The sequence below is a fragment of the Urtica dioica genome, chromosome 9 (genome assembly GCF_054948205.1).
Source record: "Urtica dioica subsp. dioica isolate 48M chromosome 9, U.dioica_male_clone48M_v1_H2, whole genome shotgun sequence".
NCBI classification, from domain to species: Eukaryota; Viridiplantae; Streptophyta; class Magnoliopsida; order Rosales; family Urticaceae; genus Urtica; species Urtica dioica.
This window is the reverse complement of record NC_142764.1, coordinates 25,607,248-25,621,570: the sequence shown is the minus strand read 5'-3', so window position 1 is coordinate 25,621,570 and position 14,323 is coordinate 25,607,248. Positions and strand designations below refer to the sequence as shown.

The window sequence follows — 14,323 nt, the reverse complement described above, 5'->3', positions numbered from 1 at the left end:
TCAGAATGTCAGCACTTTGGTCGACAAAAGGAATGTCTTGTACCTTTATGTGCTTGGCTTGAACATTTTCACATCCGAAATATAGATCAAGCTTTAAGTGTTTTGTTCTTGCGTGGAAAACTGGATTCGCTGCCAAGTGAACTGTACTTAGATTGTCGCACCACAAGATTGGTTCTCTTGAGCTCTTGACTTGAAGTTCAGAGAGGAGATGTTGAGTCCACGTAACTTCAGAGACACGAATGCCAGGCTTCTATACTCGGCTTCAGCAGAGGACCGGGAGACTGTGCTCTATTTCTTGGACTGCCAGGGGTTTGAAGAGTCTCCAAGAAACAAGCAAAAACCTGATGTTGAGCGTCTATCTATGACATCAGAGGCCCAGTATGCGTCACAGAACCTAGTAAGGTTTAACGGTCCTTTGCTGAGCTAGCAAGATAGGTGAATACCACAGTTGATTGTTCCACTTAGATACCTCATAATTCTCTTGATTGCTTTCCAATGGTACTCTTCAATTGGCTCATGCATGAATTGACATACTTTGTTGACATTGAAAGTCAGTTCTGGCCTTGTTATTGTAAGATATTGCAGTGCACCAACTATGCTCCTGTATTGTTGAGGATCTTCAAACGGTTGACTTCCATAGTTTAGAAATTTCTGACCAGTATTTAGTGGAGCTCGTGTTGAGCTGGAATTTTGCATCTGTGCCTTGCAGAACAAATCTTTGATGTACTTGGACTGACTGAGGAAGAGACATATGTAAATAAATGCATTTAAATCAGCATTTATTTTTAGAATAAAGAACTCTCCTTTTTTTATTGCTTGAATTTTGAGAATAAAGATTAAAAACACCTATGACTCAGGGGGGTGGGTTGGGTCTACACACTTCGTTTTTTCAAATTGATTAGAGTTATTCCATCAAACCATCAAGTATCTATTTATGTTAACTTAAATATTTTTTAATAATATTTAATTTTGTCTCTTAATCCATATTTTGACTGACGTTTTCATGTCAATTAATCAAAATTAGCATAATAAATAAAAGTATATATTAGTTGAAATCTTTATAACATATATAAAAAAAATTTCCCCGCACCTTGTTTTTCAAATCGATCAGAGTCATATCATCCAAACATCAAATGAAAAACTGTCAATACTATATACAATTTATTTATATTTGCTCAAACTTGTAATTATTTTCAATTCAATAAGTTTTTGAACAATTAAAACTCGTGACAGAAGCCATGAATTTTTCGTTGGGGGGCTTGATGATGTAAAAGAATATTGATTATATCTTTCAAATTTTAGTAAAATTTTGTCTCTACACCTTGTTTTTTTTTTCAAATCGATCATGTATCACTTCCCTGCTGTATGTTGGTGCAACATAGTACAATGAAGATTTTCCCAAAGTCACATGATACTAGTTTACACAAAAACAAGATGCACATCCAACGTTGTAATAATATATGTGACAAGATGCTCTCACAAATAAGATGAGCAAAAAACAATATGTAAAATAGAGACACAAGAAATTCTAAACTCAATTTGATGGAATGTCACGTACGTATGGATAGTTGTGGTCCAACGAAATGCAAATTCACTAATCTAATCAATAAGTAAACAATACTACACATCTATCTTATATGAATGTTCATCTATTTACAGCCATTTTTCTATTTTTACATACCCATGAATTTTTACTCCGACTCTCCTTTCGAATCTAAGATCTCCGCACTTCCATTCAAACTCCCACAAATTTACAGCCATTTTTCTACTATTACGTACTCATGAATTTTAACTCAGACTCTCCCTTTGAATCTAAGATCCTCTCATTTCCACTCAAATAGTCACCAAAATTTTTGTTACTCTCAATCACAAATTAAGGCTGTGGCATAATATCTATCACTCACAGTGGGAAGAGCAACATGACCATACAAGCACACATCATAATGAATTATGTAACTTAGTGCGGTATAATATAAACTAGTGCAGTATAAATCAAGTCTCGAGGGATTAGAATCTCGGTGTAAAAAGAATTTTTTTTAGTCAAGGCCTAGTAGAAGAAGTACACAACGACCTTATTAGCTGAATATCAAGGATAGTCCCACATCGACTGGGTGTTATGATCCTGGGCTCTTTATAAGGCTTGTGGGTTACTCCTCTAATTGCCAAGTTTGGTTTTAGATGGAACCCCACACTTTTAAGATGGTATCAGAGCGGGGCCCATTCTCGGTTGTGGGCTACCTGATCGGGCCTCTAGTGCCTGTGCCAATGTATAGTCCCACATCGACTGGGTGTTATGATCCTGGCCTCTTTATAAGGCTTGTAGGTTACTCTTCTAATTGCCAAGCTTGGTTTTAGATGGAATCCCACACCTTTAAGACGGAATGATCAACTCTTGATTGCCCTTTTCCTAAATCCTGATACACGTTTATAGCAATATGTAATCTTTATAATATCACGAGAAAAACAAACCCAACCTCTACTCACAAATTAGTGGATTGTTGAAGGCGATTATTTATGCACTCACAGAAACAAGTTTTCGCTCATATACAACTCTTAAAAACTCACAATGTGTCAAGAGACTCGTAGTCGCAATATCTTTATTAGGGTTTTAGAAAATATCGCAACTAATTTATTTAGTGACGATAATCTCGGACATCTCGGGCTGAGTAAATAGGCTGAGCTTCTTACAATTAGTTCAAGAATTCAAAATTGGAAGCCCAACTCTTTCTTTTTCTTTTGAGAAAGAAGTCATAATCCACCAGGCCTGGCACTATCAATGATACTAAATATTTTTATTTTTAAATCATAATTTAATGCACTACAATTTTTACACGATTTGACCATAGCATGCAATACAAGAATTTTTTTAAAAGTCAATCCTGCTTAAATAAGCACTTGGTCGTGATTCGTGACATCATGAGTTCGTGGTCAATTAGCATAGAGTTTTCGCTTCTATACAGATGAAAAAATAAAATAATTAAATGGAAAAGATAAACAGGGTATTAATACCGTTTGAGTATATTTCCTGTTAGTTTCCTATAGATTAGAAAATTATATCAACCACATACATTCAGTTCATGATATAGATAGTATTCGATGTAACAAATAAAAAAAATGACTTAAATCATTTCATTATTTCTCCCGTTTACTTTTATTCTCACATACCTCAGCATATAATACAATATAGTACCTTTCATATTAGAATATAATATTATTCTTAGAAATAGAAACAACTACGTAGTGACCAACATAACTAAAAACCATCCATAATCTCAGGCGAACAAAAAAGAAAAAGAAAAAAAAAGAAAAGAAATGGACACTATTCTTCAAAGAAGATTTAGACTCAACCCATCGCTAATTCTTCTTCTTCTTCTCTTCCTCTGTGGTCTTTGCCACGCCGATCCTCCGTATCATTACTGCCCATTGAACACAACAAGCACTTTCTCCGAAAACAGTCCGTTTGAGAAGAACCTGAGCGATCTCCTTATGAACCTAAAATCCAACGCGTCGAGCTCCAAGTCCTACAAAACGCAGATAGGGACAAACGACAGCGACGACAAAGTGTACGGCCTATTCATGTGCTTCGACTACGTTTCGCAAGACACGTGCCGGGTCTGCGTAGAGACCGCTTCCGACGAGGTCGCGAACTCTCTCTGCCCCGCCTACACGGCCGCCACGGTCTGGGAGGAGAACTGCCAGCTCAGATACTCCGGCCAAGACTTTTTCGGGAGACTCGAAGTCGACGACTTGGCCGGCGCAGACTTTCCGCAGTGGAACGATCAGAACATCTCGCGGCCGGTGGAGTTTCGGTCCGTCGTGGACGAGGCGCTGCGCAACCTCACCCACGTGGCGGCTTACAACGGAGGCGGCGGCGTGCATTATTATGCCTCCGGAGAAGTGGCGTTCGCGGCCGATACCATCTACGCCGTGGTTCAGTGCACCGTGGACTTGTCGCCGGACCAGTGTTGGAGCTGCCTCGGGAATTCGACCGAGAAGATTCTAGATCTTTATCATTTTTCCATCGGGGCTCGGCTCTACGCTCGGAGTTGCTACCTAAGGTACGAGCTCTACCCATTTACCAAGGACGAATCGGGGGACTTCAAGAAAGGACGAGGTAATTATTTTTGTACACATAACCTTTTAAAATTTATTTATTTATTTTTTAGATTTTTTTTTATGTTTTGTGGATGGACAGGTGGGAGAAGGAGAGTATGGAGATTTGTGCTTCTCATAGTCGGATCAGCTTCTTTGGTGATTGCGGTTCTTGGTTGCTTTGCGTTCTACTATTTGTTTAAGAAAAGAAACCGAAAAGGTATATATATATCTTAGAGTTTAATACTTTTGTTTTTAGTATTTCTTTTAAATTTCTCTTGATTTTTATTTTTTTATTCAGGGAATAATGAAAGTGAAGGACAAATGCGACATGAGAGCTTAAGTATGGGTATTTCGGGAAGAAAGGATTTTCCTTGCGTTAAATTGGCATCGATACTCGCTGCCACAAACAACTTTTCCGAGTCACACAAGCTAGGACAGGGCGGTTTTGGCCCGGTTTACAAGGTGATCATTTCGACGAGGAATAATTAGAGAGAATTCATTGTTTTGTAGATAAAATATTAGAAACCAAATTCGATTTATGACAGGGAATACTCAAAGAAGGAAAGGAAGTGGCAGTAAAGAGGCTTTCGTTCTGTTCGGAGCAAGGCTCGGATGAATTCACGAACGAAGTTCTTCTAATAATGAATCTCCAACACAAGAATCTGGTGAAGCTCTTGGGATTTTGCGTAGAAATGGACGAAAAGCTTCTCGTGTATGAATACATGCCAAATAAAAGCCTTGATATCATTCTATTCAGTGAGTACTATACTTTTATCTTTTCTTCTGCTCTTTTACCTTCTTCTGAACCAATAGCGAATAATTTTTTTTTGGGTACGCATTGTTGATGATTAGATCCGAGTCAGCAAGTGAGCTTGGACTGGGAAACGCGGATCAGTATCTGCACAGGGATAGCGAGAGGGATTCTTTATCTTCACGAGGATTCGAGGGTCCAGATTATCCATCGAGACCTCAAAGCAAGCAATATATTGCTGGACTGTGATATGACTCCAAAGATCTCAGATTTCGGAATGGCTAGGATTTTCGCCGGAAGTGAAGACCAAGCTAATACTGCCACTATTGTTGGAACTTAGTAAATTCTTTTCCCTGACTTGTTACAAAATTATTTCAAGATTTTTTTTTTTTTTTTTTGCATTTATTTATAATTGTTTTTTTTTTTTGGGCGGTGAAAGTGGATACATGGCACCGGAATACGCAATGGAAGGAATATACTCTATAAAGTCCGACGTATTTAGCTTTGGGGTATTATTGTTTGAAATTATAACAGGGAAAAACAATGCCAACTTTCATCGAACTCAGCTTGCTCCTAGCCTTCTTGCTTACGTGAGTTATTATTTCAATTTCGCATTGTTTAACTTTTCTCAACAAGTAAAGAAACCGCATGTCCCTTATTTAAATATTTTCCTATAATATATGTGATTTGGTCAATAAATTTTGTTGGTCGAACCATAATTTCCACTAAAATTGCAAGACTATAATAAAATAAAAAAAAATTAATAACTAGCCCCTTTTTATTTAATCATTATGATTTTGCTCTCCCAAAATGTACTTATAATTATAGATTGAGTATAGACGATTGTTTTATATTTTTTTCAACTACTTCTAAGTTTTATTTTCAATTCCTCTTGGGATTTAATTTTAATTAGGTTTTAAGAAAATATTATTTTCGAGTATTGGCTCCACTTGAGATTAATATAATGTTATTCTATTTTTTATAGGCATGGCATCTATGGCAAAGAGGGTTGGTGTTGGAGTTGATAGATCAACGATTTGCTTGTTCGCGCGAAATAGATGATGAATTTTTGAGATACATACACATCGGATTGTTGTGCGTTCAAGAAGACGCGTGCGACCGGCCTAGCATGTCGTCAGTCGTCGTTATGCTGACGAGCAAGTCGTCAACACTTTACCAGCCGAAAAGGCCAGCCTTCTTCACGGGGCGGGTCAAAGATCATGGCAAATCAATCCTCGATAACAATTTGTCTGTGAATAATTTTACGGTCTCTAGTGTCACGTCTCGATAAATACTTTCAAGATTAAGTAACGATGCCGTACATTTTAGGATAAGTTGTCTAGTTCATGTGTTTCTATTCTACAACTCTCATTGATCTCTGTATTATTTCACCAATTAATTAGAGTACATATGCTTTTTTATAAAACCACAGAAGTTAATAATTTTACTTGGCCAAAAAATTAAGTCATTCGGTCTATATATTCATACAATTAGATAAAAGGGCCACATGTGCTAATATGCTCTCAAAATACATAAACTCCAACTGCTAAAATCATAAAGAAAATTGGACCTAAAGCAAGTTCAAATGCTACAAAAGCAAATAAACCTAAAAAAGGTTTACTAATATTTTTAAGACTTCCCATCACATGCAATAGGTCAAGTATATATGTCTGAAAAAAAAAATCATTATTTCACAGCCCAATAATTTTGACCCTTCCTGCGAGATGTGTAAGTCGTGTTGGTTCAAAGTATCATGCAATACGTTCCTATTACTCTAATTAGAAATTGTGCGCTTGGAGCTTAAAATTGTAGAATGATAAGCCGGAAAGGTCAAACGAAGAAAGAGGTATAGATGCTGAATATATATATTCACAATGTATGTAATGCGCACACACACACACACACATCTATATATATATATATATATATATATATATATATATATATATTACAGTATATACAACTAGCCAACTCTATAACTCCTAACGACCAAATACGTTACAGCGGGCAGTATTAGATTTTAGTTATTTATTTAATGAAATGAATATAAGTGATGTGGATAAGCTAGCATCTAGGTTTACGGTCTTGTTTGAACTTTGAACATAATTGTGTAAGGATCTATGACTGCGACTTGTTCATATATATTTAAAATAAGACTGCGACTTTTTCATATTTAAATTAATAAAAATAAAACTCACAATCGGATCTTATTATTTTCTATCAATCCACCAACTCTGACTCGTCCGTTGTTATATCAAAAGTTCAAAACCGCCTTAAACGCTTTGCGTGCTCTAAATCTAATCCTACCTCGAATATATAAATGTTTTTTAAAGTTAGCTTTAGTCGTCTAGTAAGATATGGAGTTAGTCACAGCTAACGTATGGATAATATTTCAACTTTAAGCCAGTTATTGAAATTCGCATTATATTTTATTTTGTCCGGAATAATTCATTATATTATACATTAAGGAAAAGAATAGGAGACAAAATGAATCAATGTTTTTCTTTTTCCCGCCACTTTTTGTTTTCTCTTGAGCAGCATCATGAGTTTTTAATGCTTACTTACTACCAAATAAAAAATCCAAATTCAACAAGTTCTTATTGTGTCTCAAAAAAAGAAAAAAAAAAACTCAGATGCTCTGCTGATGAACAACTCAGTACTTTAAAAGAAAAATTAAACTCTCATAAAATTCGCATTAGCTAAAATCTGCTATAGTACTATAATACGATCGAAGTTCTTGAATCCGAAAAACGAGTGTGAGAGTTGAGAGATGGTCAGAAAATTGGATTTTCTCATTGACATAAATGAACAGTGAAAACTAAATGCAAAACGAGTCAAGTTAATTAATTACAAATTACAACTGACTTGCCAGCTAGACTATAGTGTAGTAAAAGAAATAATCCTAGACATAATAACCACGCTTATGATTGCAATATACTCAATTCTTAATAGCAAAAATAATTCCACCCAAACTTATTTGGACCACTTCTCCCGGACGGGTGGGGCTATTTTTCTACAACTCCCTCATTAACATGACAAAAGTCCCAGAATATTCTTTTATAAACAAAATAAATCTGTATAGTATTTAACAAAAACCATTGGCGCAGTTAGTATAGCACGTGGTATAAATTCATAATGCTTTCTCATCAATATTTCTTCCTCCAATAAACGTCCGTAGTGCTATTGATCTTCAGGATAATGTTCATGTTTGCACGAACTATAACGACTGTATCGCCAAAAATGTTAATAATATTACCCAATGTTCTCTATATTTAGACCTATTTAGAGCCAAAGGCCCAAAATCGATCTCGTCTTACAAAAGTTGGTAACGAATTAAAAACCACGCCGTCATGTCGCGTGAATGACGTCTGAGCAATATTTTAGATGTTTGTCACCGCAAATTCGTATTTAGATTCCACTATCGTCGTAATTAATAAAATATCAAAAAGAACTTGGAGGCTTACTTTTCTTTGCATGAATATATATACATCAACCAACTTGCATGTGACACCGACACATTTCCGAATAATGACCAAAACAGGTCTGTTTTCTTAGGAATTTAGCACGTAGCTAGTTGATGCATATATCTTTATCAAATAAAACTAAATTTTTAAATCTTAAAAATACTATATCAACATATTAGAGTCAATCTTCAACGCTAAGGCCATTTCACTCTCAAACTTTGAGCGCCGGAGAATGAAATCAATAACCAGCTTTAAAAATAATCATACATTTAAGTTGAAAAGTCCAAGACTTAAAAATAAATCTTCTTTATTCTCCCAAAAAAAAAAAAATTATTTCGAAATATGAAGTTCAGAATCATAGTACTACTACTCTCAATCATGTCGTCATCGTCGGTAAATTCTTTCAGTCATCTCCGAACCTTCTGCCCGAAGGACAAAGGAAACTTTAACCCTAGCGGCGACGGATTCTTGACAAACCTCAAGACCGTTCTTGAAGATCTCTCCTCGAACACGATGCTCGACGACACCGTACCGGGGTTCAAAAACTCCTCCGTGGAGACCCGAGTCAACGAGGTGTACGGACAAGCCCTGTGCAGAGGCGACGTGTCGGATCCTGAGACCTGCCGGGGCTGCGTCCGAGCCGCGAGCCGAGACTTGCTGGAGAATAATTGCACGAGCAAGGACGCGATCGTGTGGTACGATCTCTGCCAGATCAGATACTCCTTCCAGAGATTCTTTGCCATCATGACCTACACCGGGAAGTATCCCGAGCCCGGTCACCTGAAGAAGAACATCCCGGGCGATCTCGTCCGTCCATTCGTCGAAGCGCGGAACGAGCTAATGAAAGAGATCGCCGACAAGGCGGCTTTCTCGTCGTCGAATCGCATGTTCGCGACCGGAAGGATCGAAGTTTCGGGCGGTGGGACCGTCTTCGGGGCGGTTCAGTGCACTTTGGATATCCCTCCAGAGCTGTGTAGAAACTGTTTGGAATCTTCGTTGGGTGATTTGGACGCTTGTTGCTCTTTCCGTGAAGGCGGGTTTGTTGTTAGTCGTACCTGTACTGTCAGGTTTGAGCTCTTCCGCTTCTTCAACGAAACCTCGGACTTCTATGATCTCACGTCGGAAGGTAAAAATTAGAAAATACCGCTTAGTACTTAAGATATGTAACTAACTTTTCTATATATGATTTTTCAGGGGACAAAGAGAAGTCTAGAAAAACGATCACTATAGCTGTATCGGCTTCTGCTTCTCTACTTTTGACTCTCCTTTGTTTTTGGGTTGTGTTTCTACGCCTGAGAAATAGGGCAGGTACAGCTAGACGATTAAACATAGCTAGTTACTCATTACCATATATATCAAACCATCTTCTAATTTTTTTTTTTTTTAATTTCTGTTTTACGTAGATGGTGACACGATGAGTGAGCGTGATTTATTAAGAGAGTTTGGCCGTACGACTGTGACGCTCGACGAAGAAGGAAAACTACTGACTTCGGACGAACTTTCTTTTGTCGATCTGGCTACTATAAGGGATGCCACGAATAACTTCGACATCTCGAATAAGCTCGGGCATGGCGGTTTTGGGACTGTATACAAAGTAATCAATATATATCATGATTCATGCATGTCTCTGTGTTCTCTCAAACGGTTTGCATGTATGTTAATAATGTGGGCATGTGTTTGTTACAGTGTGTGTTCGAAGATGGAAAGGAAGTTGCCGTGAAAAGACTCGCAAGAAAGTCATGGCAGGGCTCTGAAGAGTTCAGAAATGAGATTATACTCATCGCCGAACTCCAACATCGGAATTTGGCGAGGCTCGTGGGGTGTAGCATTGAGGGAGACGAAAAGCTTCTCTTGTATGAGTTCATGCCAAACAGAAGCCTTGACTTCTTCATATATGGTTTGTTTGTATATCCCACGCTTATATCTGAAAAAAAAAAAAAAAAATTAAATAACGCAGTAGACAAATATTATGAAAAATAACTATAGAAATGTAATATTTTATGAGATTAATTTTTTTTTTATCATTATTTGTGAAATAAGTTTTGAAAAAATAGCAGGCATGTCACTGAATTTCTTTGATATCAATATAATGTTATAGCTGTTTATTTATATAGATGGCCTAGTTGCATTTCCAAAGAATCTATGCCTAATTGACAGGATATGTATCTGACTCCGTCATAGTTTACAATATAATATCTGCATGCGGTAGCTCTACTCTAAATGACTTTTCTCTTAAAATTTATTATTAACTATAGTTTTAAACAATATTTTTGCGACTAACCCCAGTAGTTGCCGCGTGATGGAAAAATTATAGTGCCAAAGACTTTTGACATAATAATATTTAGTTGAATTAATTTATCATACGTCAGTCATGAATAGATGATTTTCTTATATATATATATATAATTTGCAGTTAAATATGTATTTTATATATATATATAATTTGCAGTTAAATATGTATTTTGGAGGACTAAATAATCTTGTAATCTTGTTCCATATACTTTTTCATATTTCAGATTCAGAACGGCGGTCTCAGCTCAACTGGGAAACGTACTACAACATCATCACTGGAATTTCTAAAGGACTCCTTTATCTTCACGAGGATTCACGACTTAAAATAATTCACAGAGACCTAAAGCCTAGTAATGTGTTACTAGATCATGAAATGGTCGCCAAAATATCTGACTTCGGCATGGCAAGAATATTTTGCGAAGATCAGAAGACGGCGAATACCAAGAGAGTCGTTGGAACATTGTAAGTCATTATTTATCTTTATAGTTACCGTTCCTTTATCAATAAATTAATTATAATTTTAAAAAAAATCATTATAATAATAATAAATATGTAATCAGTGGGTACATGGCTCCGGAATATGCAATGGGAGGATTATTCTCCGTGAAGTCAGACGTGTTTAGCTTTGGAATAATCCTGCTTGAGATTATTAGCGGTCAAAAGAATAATGGATTTCACCTCAGTAAACATGCCCAGACTCTCATTTCTTATGTACGTTCTCTAACTTACTCTTCTTTACCCTAATAACAATATTATAATATTGGTAATTTATGTCATTTTCTCTAAGGAAACTTCCCGAGATTTTTTTTCTTAAAATGACCCTACGCTATCTACAGGCATGGAAATTATGGAAGGAGGGAAAGGAATTGGAAATTGTGGACCCCATGCTGATAGACTCGAATAGGTGCCCAAAAGAAGATATTAAGAGATGTATACATATTGGGCTTTTATGCGTCCAAGAAGATCCAATTGATAGGCCCACAATGAGAGACGTGGTTGTGCTATTGCCAGGAAGTGAGTCAATAATCTCGTCACTCCCTGAACCAAGAGAGCCAGCCTTTGCCGTTGGGAGATTAGTCCAATCTCAGCACTCAGACACTGATCCATCAGTCAACGGAGTTACAATGTCTGGCATTTTACCTCGCTGACATTTGTACCAAATTATTTAAAAGTTTAAAAACTATGACTATTTTGCAAATATCCAAACTTAAGTGGGCTGTTTTGCTTTATCGCCCATTAAAAATTGACGACTGGTCGCTAAGGATTTTTCACAAAAACCTGGCGTGGACTCTCATGGAGACCTTTAGTTCTGTTGCGAAACCTTGTACAATCCGACTTGTACTCCAACGTGTTATAACTAATTTTGCAAATATTTTACGTCCAAAGTGTAATGTTGAGATAATGTTAAAATAGTGTAGTGTAACTAATTTTGTAACTTTGTACCGTGTTTAGGCTTTTATTAGGGGTATCAAGAGGGCTCCATAACATTTATTAATAAGGCTTTTAATTTTACTTGCAATTTTTGTTTTCGGGGAAGTTAGAAGCGGCCATGGTCCCTCCTTGTTTACATGTACGTCCGACCCTGACTCTAAGCTATCGTATGAACTTACATAGTGCTTAACCTGCTCACAAGACACAACCGTGATATTGTTATGAGAAATTGTCTCATTTGCCATCAATTTTATAATTTTTTCTCACTTTCCACCAAAAGACTAATTTTTCCCAAAATGCCATCATCTATGTTAACAATGTTGACATCTATTTTTGCGCTTCACTATGAGATGTCAACATTGTTGACATAGATGTCAACAATGTTGACATCTTGGTGGCATTTTGGGAAAAATTAGTCTTTTGGTGGAAAGTGGGAAAAAATTATAAAATTGGTGGCAAATGGGGCAATTTCTCTATTGTTATCCCTCTCGATAATCACCACTCGGGTAATTTACTATTTAAGAGATATAGCGAGTGACGACACCCACAACAACCTTATATCGTCCAAAAGTCGTCTCCCACATGTTACCTCCCGACTCCTAGCGGGTAACCTCCACTCCCACCATTACCCTCCTTCGGACCAACTCAGCAAAACGATTGCGGACTTGGTGCATCACTGTCTCCTCTAGATTCACCATTCCCCTTGAAAAACTTGTTTCTCCACATAACAGCAGAAGAAAAGATGGCTCACTGTCTCACCATGTTACCACATGGCTTGCAAGAGATAAGAAAGTTACAATAATAACCAAATGAAAGAAAATCATCATCAAACCTTGTTACTAACTTGCGCATGGCATATATTAAATATTTTTAGATTTTGACCTTAGTCAAGATCAGGGCCGGCCCTTCTGTTAAGCGGGCTAAGCCATCGCTTAAGGCCCATAAAATTTGAGAAAAATAAAGGCCCCAAACTTTTGTTATTGTTGGTGGTTAATATGCCTCAATTTTGTTCAGAGTTGTTGGCCCATTTGTTGGACAATAAGGCCCAAACAGCCAAACATGATTTTGTACAAATTGTACGTAGGGGTTTATATAGGGTTTTTCATGTCTTGGTCAAAATGTTGTTTATTGCTTTCTAATTAATAATACATTAGTGCGAAATGCATTCAAGAAATATATTAAAGTCCATATCCGACATAATAGTTACATGAATCCTGTATGTATGTGATCTAAACATAGACAGATAACATTCGTCTAAGTTTGAACTAGTCTAAAAGTAATTATTATAAATTATATATAAAAGTATTTGATAGTTTTTTAGTACGAATCTATTTTTATATTTATATATTGATATTAAAGACATGAATATTATATTTTATATCATGCAGGTTTTCATTAACAAGTGGTATATTCATCCAGGATTTGGTTTTTACAGATGGATATAAGAAAAATACGTCAAATTAACTAGCTTTTGTGTTCACCTAGATAATATAAATTTTTGTTTTGAGATAGTTAAAATTAAAAAAGTGAGAAATATAGGATTAGTTTTACTTAGAAATCAATTTATAACTAGAAACACATCGCCTTAATTCTTTTCTTTTTTTAATTTAAAATGTGCTTGTATAATATGTACTATTTAACACCAAAATCAAATATAAAAATAAAGGCCCCAATTTGTTGGCCCATTCTTCATTGAGTTTTTAGATTTTCTCTTTCTAGTTAGATTATTTGAAGCTTTTTTTTTTTTTGAGTTATAGTAGACAATTACTTCTTTTATTTTTATGTGTGCTGATTTGCATTTTAGAACATAGAAAAATCATGTTTAATTTAAAAAAATATTAGTGGCAAAATTTAAATATACAAAGATTTTACATAGTAACCATATGAATATGAATGATAAGTTTATAAATATTTGTGATCGTCCTCTTTTAGTTTTTTGAAAATGATGTATTTTCTTAATAGTTTTTAAAAATATTTAATATATCCCTGTTTTTTTAAAAGCCTAATTTTTTTCTTTCGCTTAAGGCCTCATTATATGTTGGCCCGGCCCTGGTCAAGATTTGAATTAATCTTCTCATTAGTGTAGAAATAGTCATGACTCATTATTTACACACGTAAATTGAGTAAAATACACTATTCCACTTTCCGTCCGACGTCATTATACATTATTAATTAAAGTGGCTATTATTTCGAGCAATTATAAATGACTATTTACAGTTATTGATTTTTTTCTTACATATTAATAATTATTTACGCTCATCTAATGTTGGCTATTTACCAAAAATTTACT

At 35.9% G+C, this 14,323-nt stretch overlaps 2 protein-coding genes across 2 annotated transcripts; both read left to right on the top strand.

Moving 5' to 3' along the window:
• Positions 1-3,213: 3,213 nt before the first annotated feature.
• On the top strand, positions 3,214-6,154 carry LOC149386211 (cysteine-rich receptor-like protein kinase 25). The gene is made up of 7 exons (XM_089625216.1): positions 3,214-4,114; positions 4,196-4,312; positions 4,394-4,557; positions 4,641-4,851; positions 4,948-5,185; positions 5,286-5,436; positions 5,832-6,154. The coding sequence occupies exons 1-7, from the start codon at positions 3,313-3,315 to the stop codon at positions 6,135-6,137; spliced, it is 1,989 nt and encodes a 662-aa protein (XP_089481342.1). The 5' UTR covers positions 3,214-3,312; the 3' UTR covers positions 6,138-6,154.
• Positions 6,155-8,653: 2,499 nt separating this feature from the next.
• Positions 8,654-11,966, top strand: LOC149386210 (cysteine-rich receptor-like protein kinase 15). Its single transcript, XM_089627431.1, has 7 exons — positions 8,654-9,436; positions 9,505-9,618; positions 9,714-9,904; positions 9,997-10,207; positions 10,827-11,064; positions 11,163-11,313; positions 11,439-11,966. Exons 1-7 carry the CDS (start codon positions 8,689-8,691, stop codon positions 11,748-11,750), a joined length of 1,965 nt encoding a protein of 654 aa, XP_089483557.1. The 5' UTR covers positions 8,654-8,688; the 3' UTR covers positions 11,751-11,966.
• Positions 11,967-14,323: the final 2,357 nt, after the last annotated feature.

Bases quoted from the DNA above. Each gene is read 5' to 3' on its own strand.
- LOC149386211 (XM_089625216.1), top strand. From the start codon at position 3,313: ATGGACACTATTCTTCAAAGAAGATTTAGACTCAACCCATCGCTAATT. The intron at 4,852-4,947 runs GTGAGTACTATA...GTTGATGATTAG, and splicing joins CCTTGATATCATTCTATTCA to ATCCGAGTCAGCAAGTGAGC. The intron at 5,437-5,831 runs GTGAGTTATTAT...TATTTTTTATAG, and splicing joins CTCCTAGCCTTCTTGCTTAC to GCATGGCATCTATGGCAAAG.
- LOC149386210 (XM_089627431.1), top strand. From the start codon at position 8,689: ATGTCGTCATCGTCGGTAAATTCTTTCAGTCATCTCCGAACCTTCTGC. The intron at 10,208-10,826 runs GTTTGTTTGTAT...TTCATATTTCAG, and splicing joins CCTTGACTTCTTCATATATG to ATTCAGAACGGCGGTCTCAG. The intron at 11,314-11,438 runs GTACGTTCTCTA...CGCTATCTACAG, and splicing joins CCCAGACTCTCATTTCTTAT to GCATGGAAATTATGGAAGGA.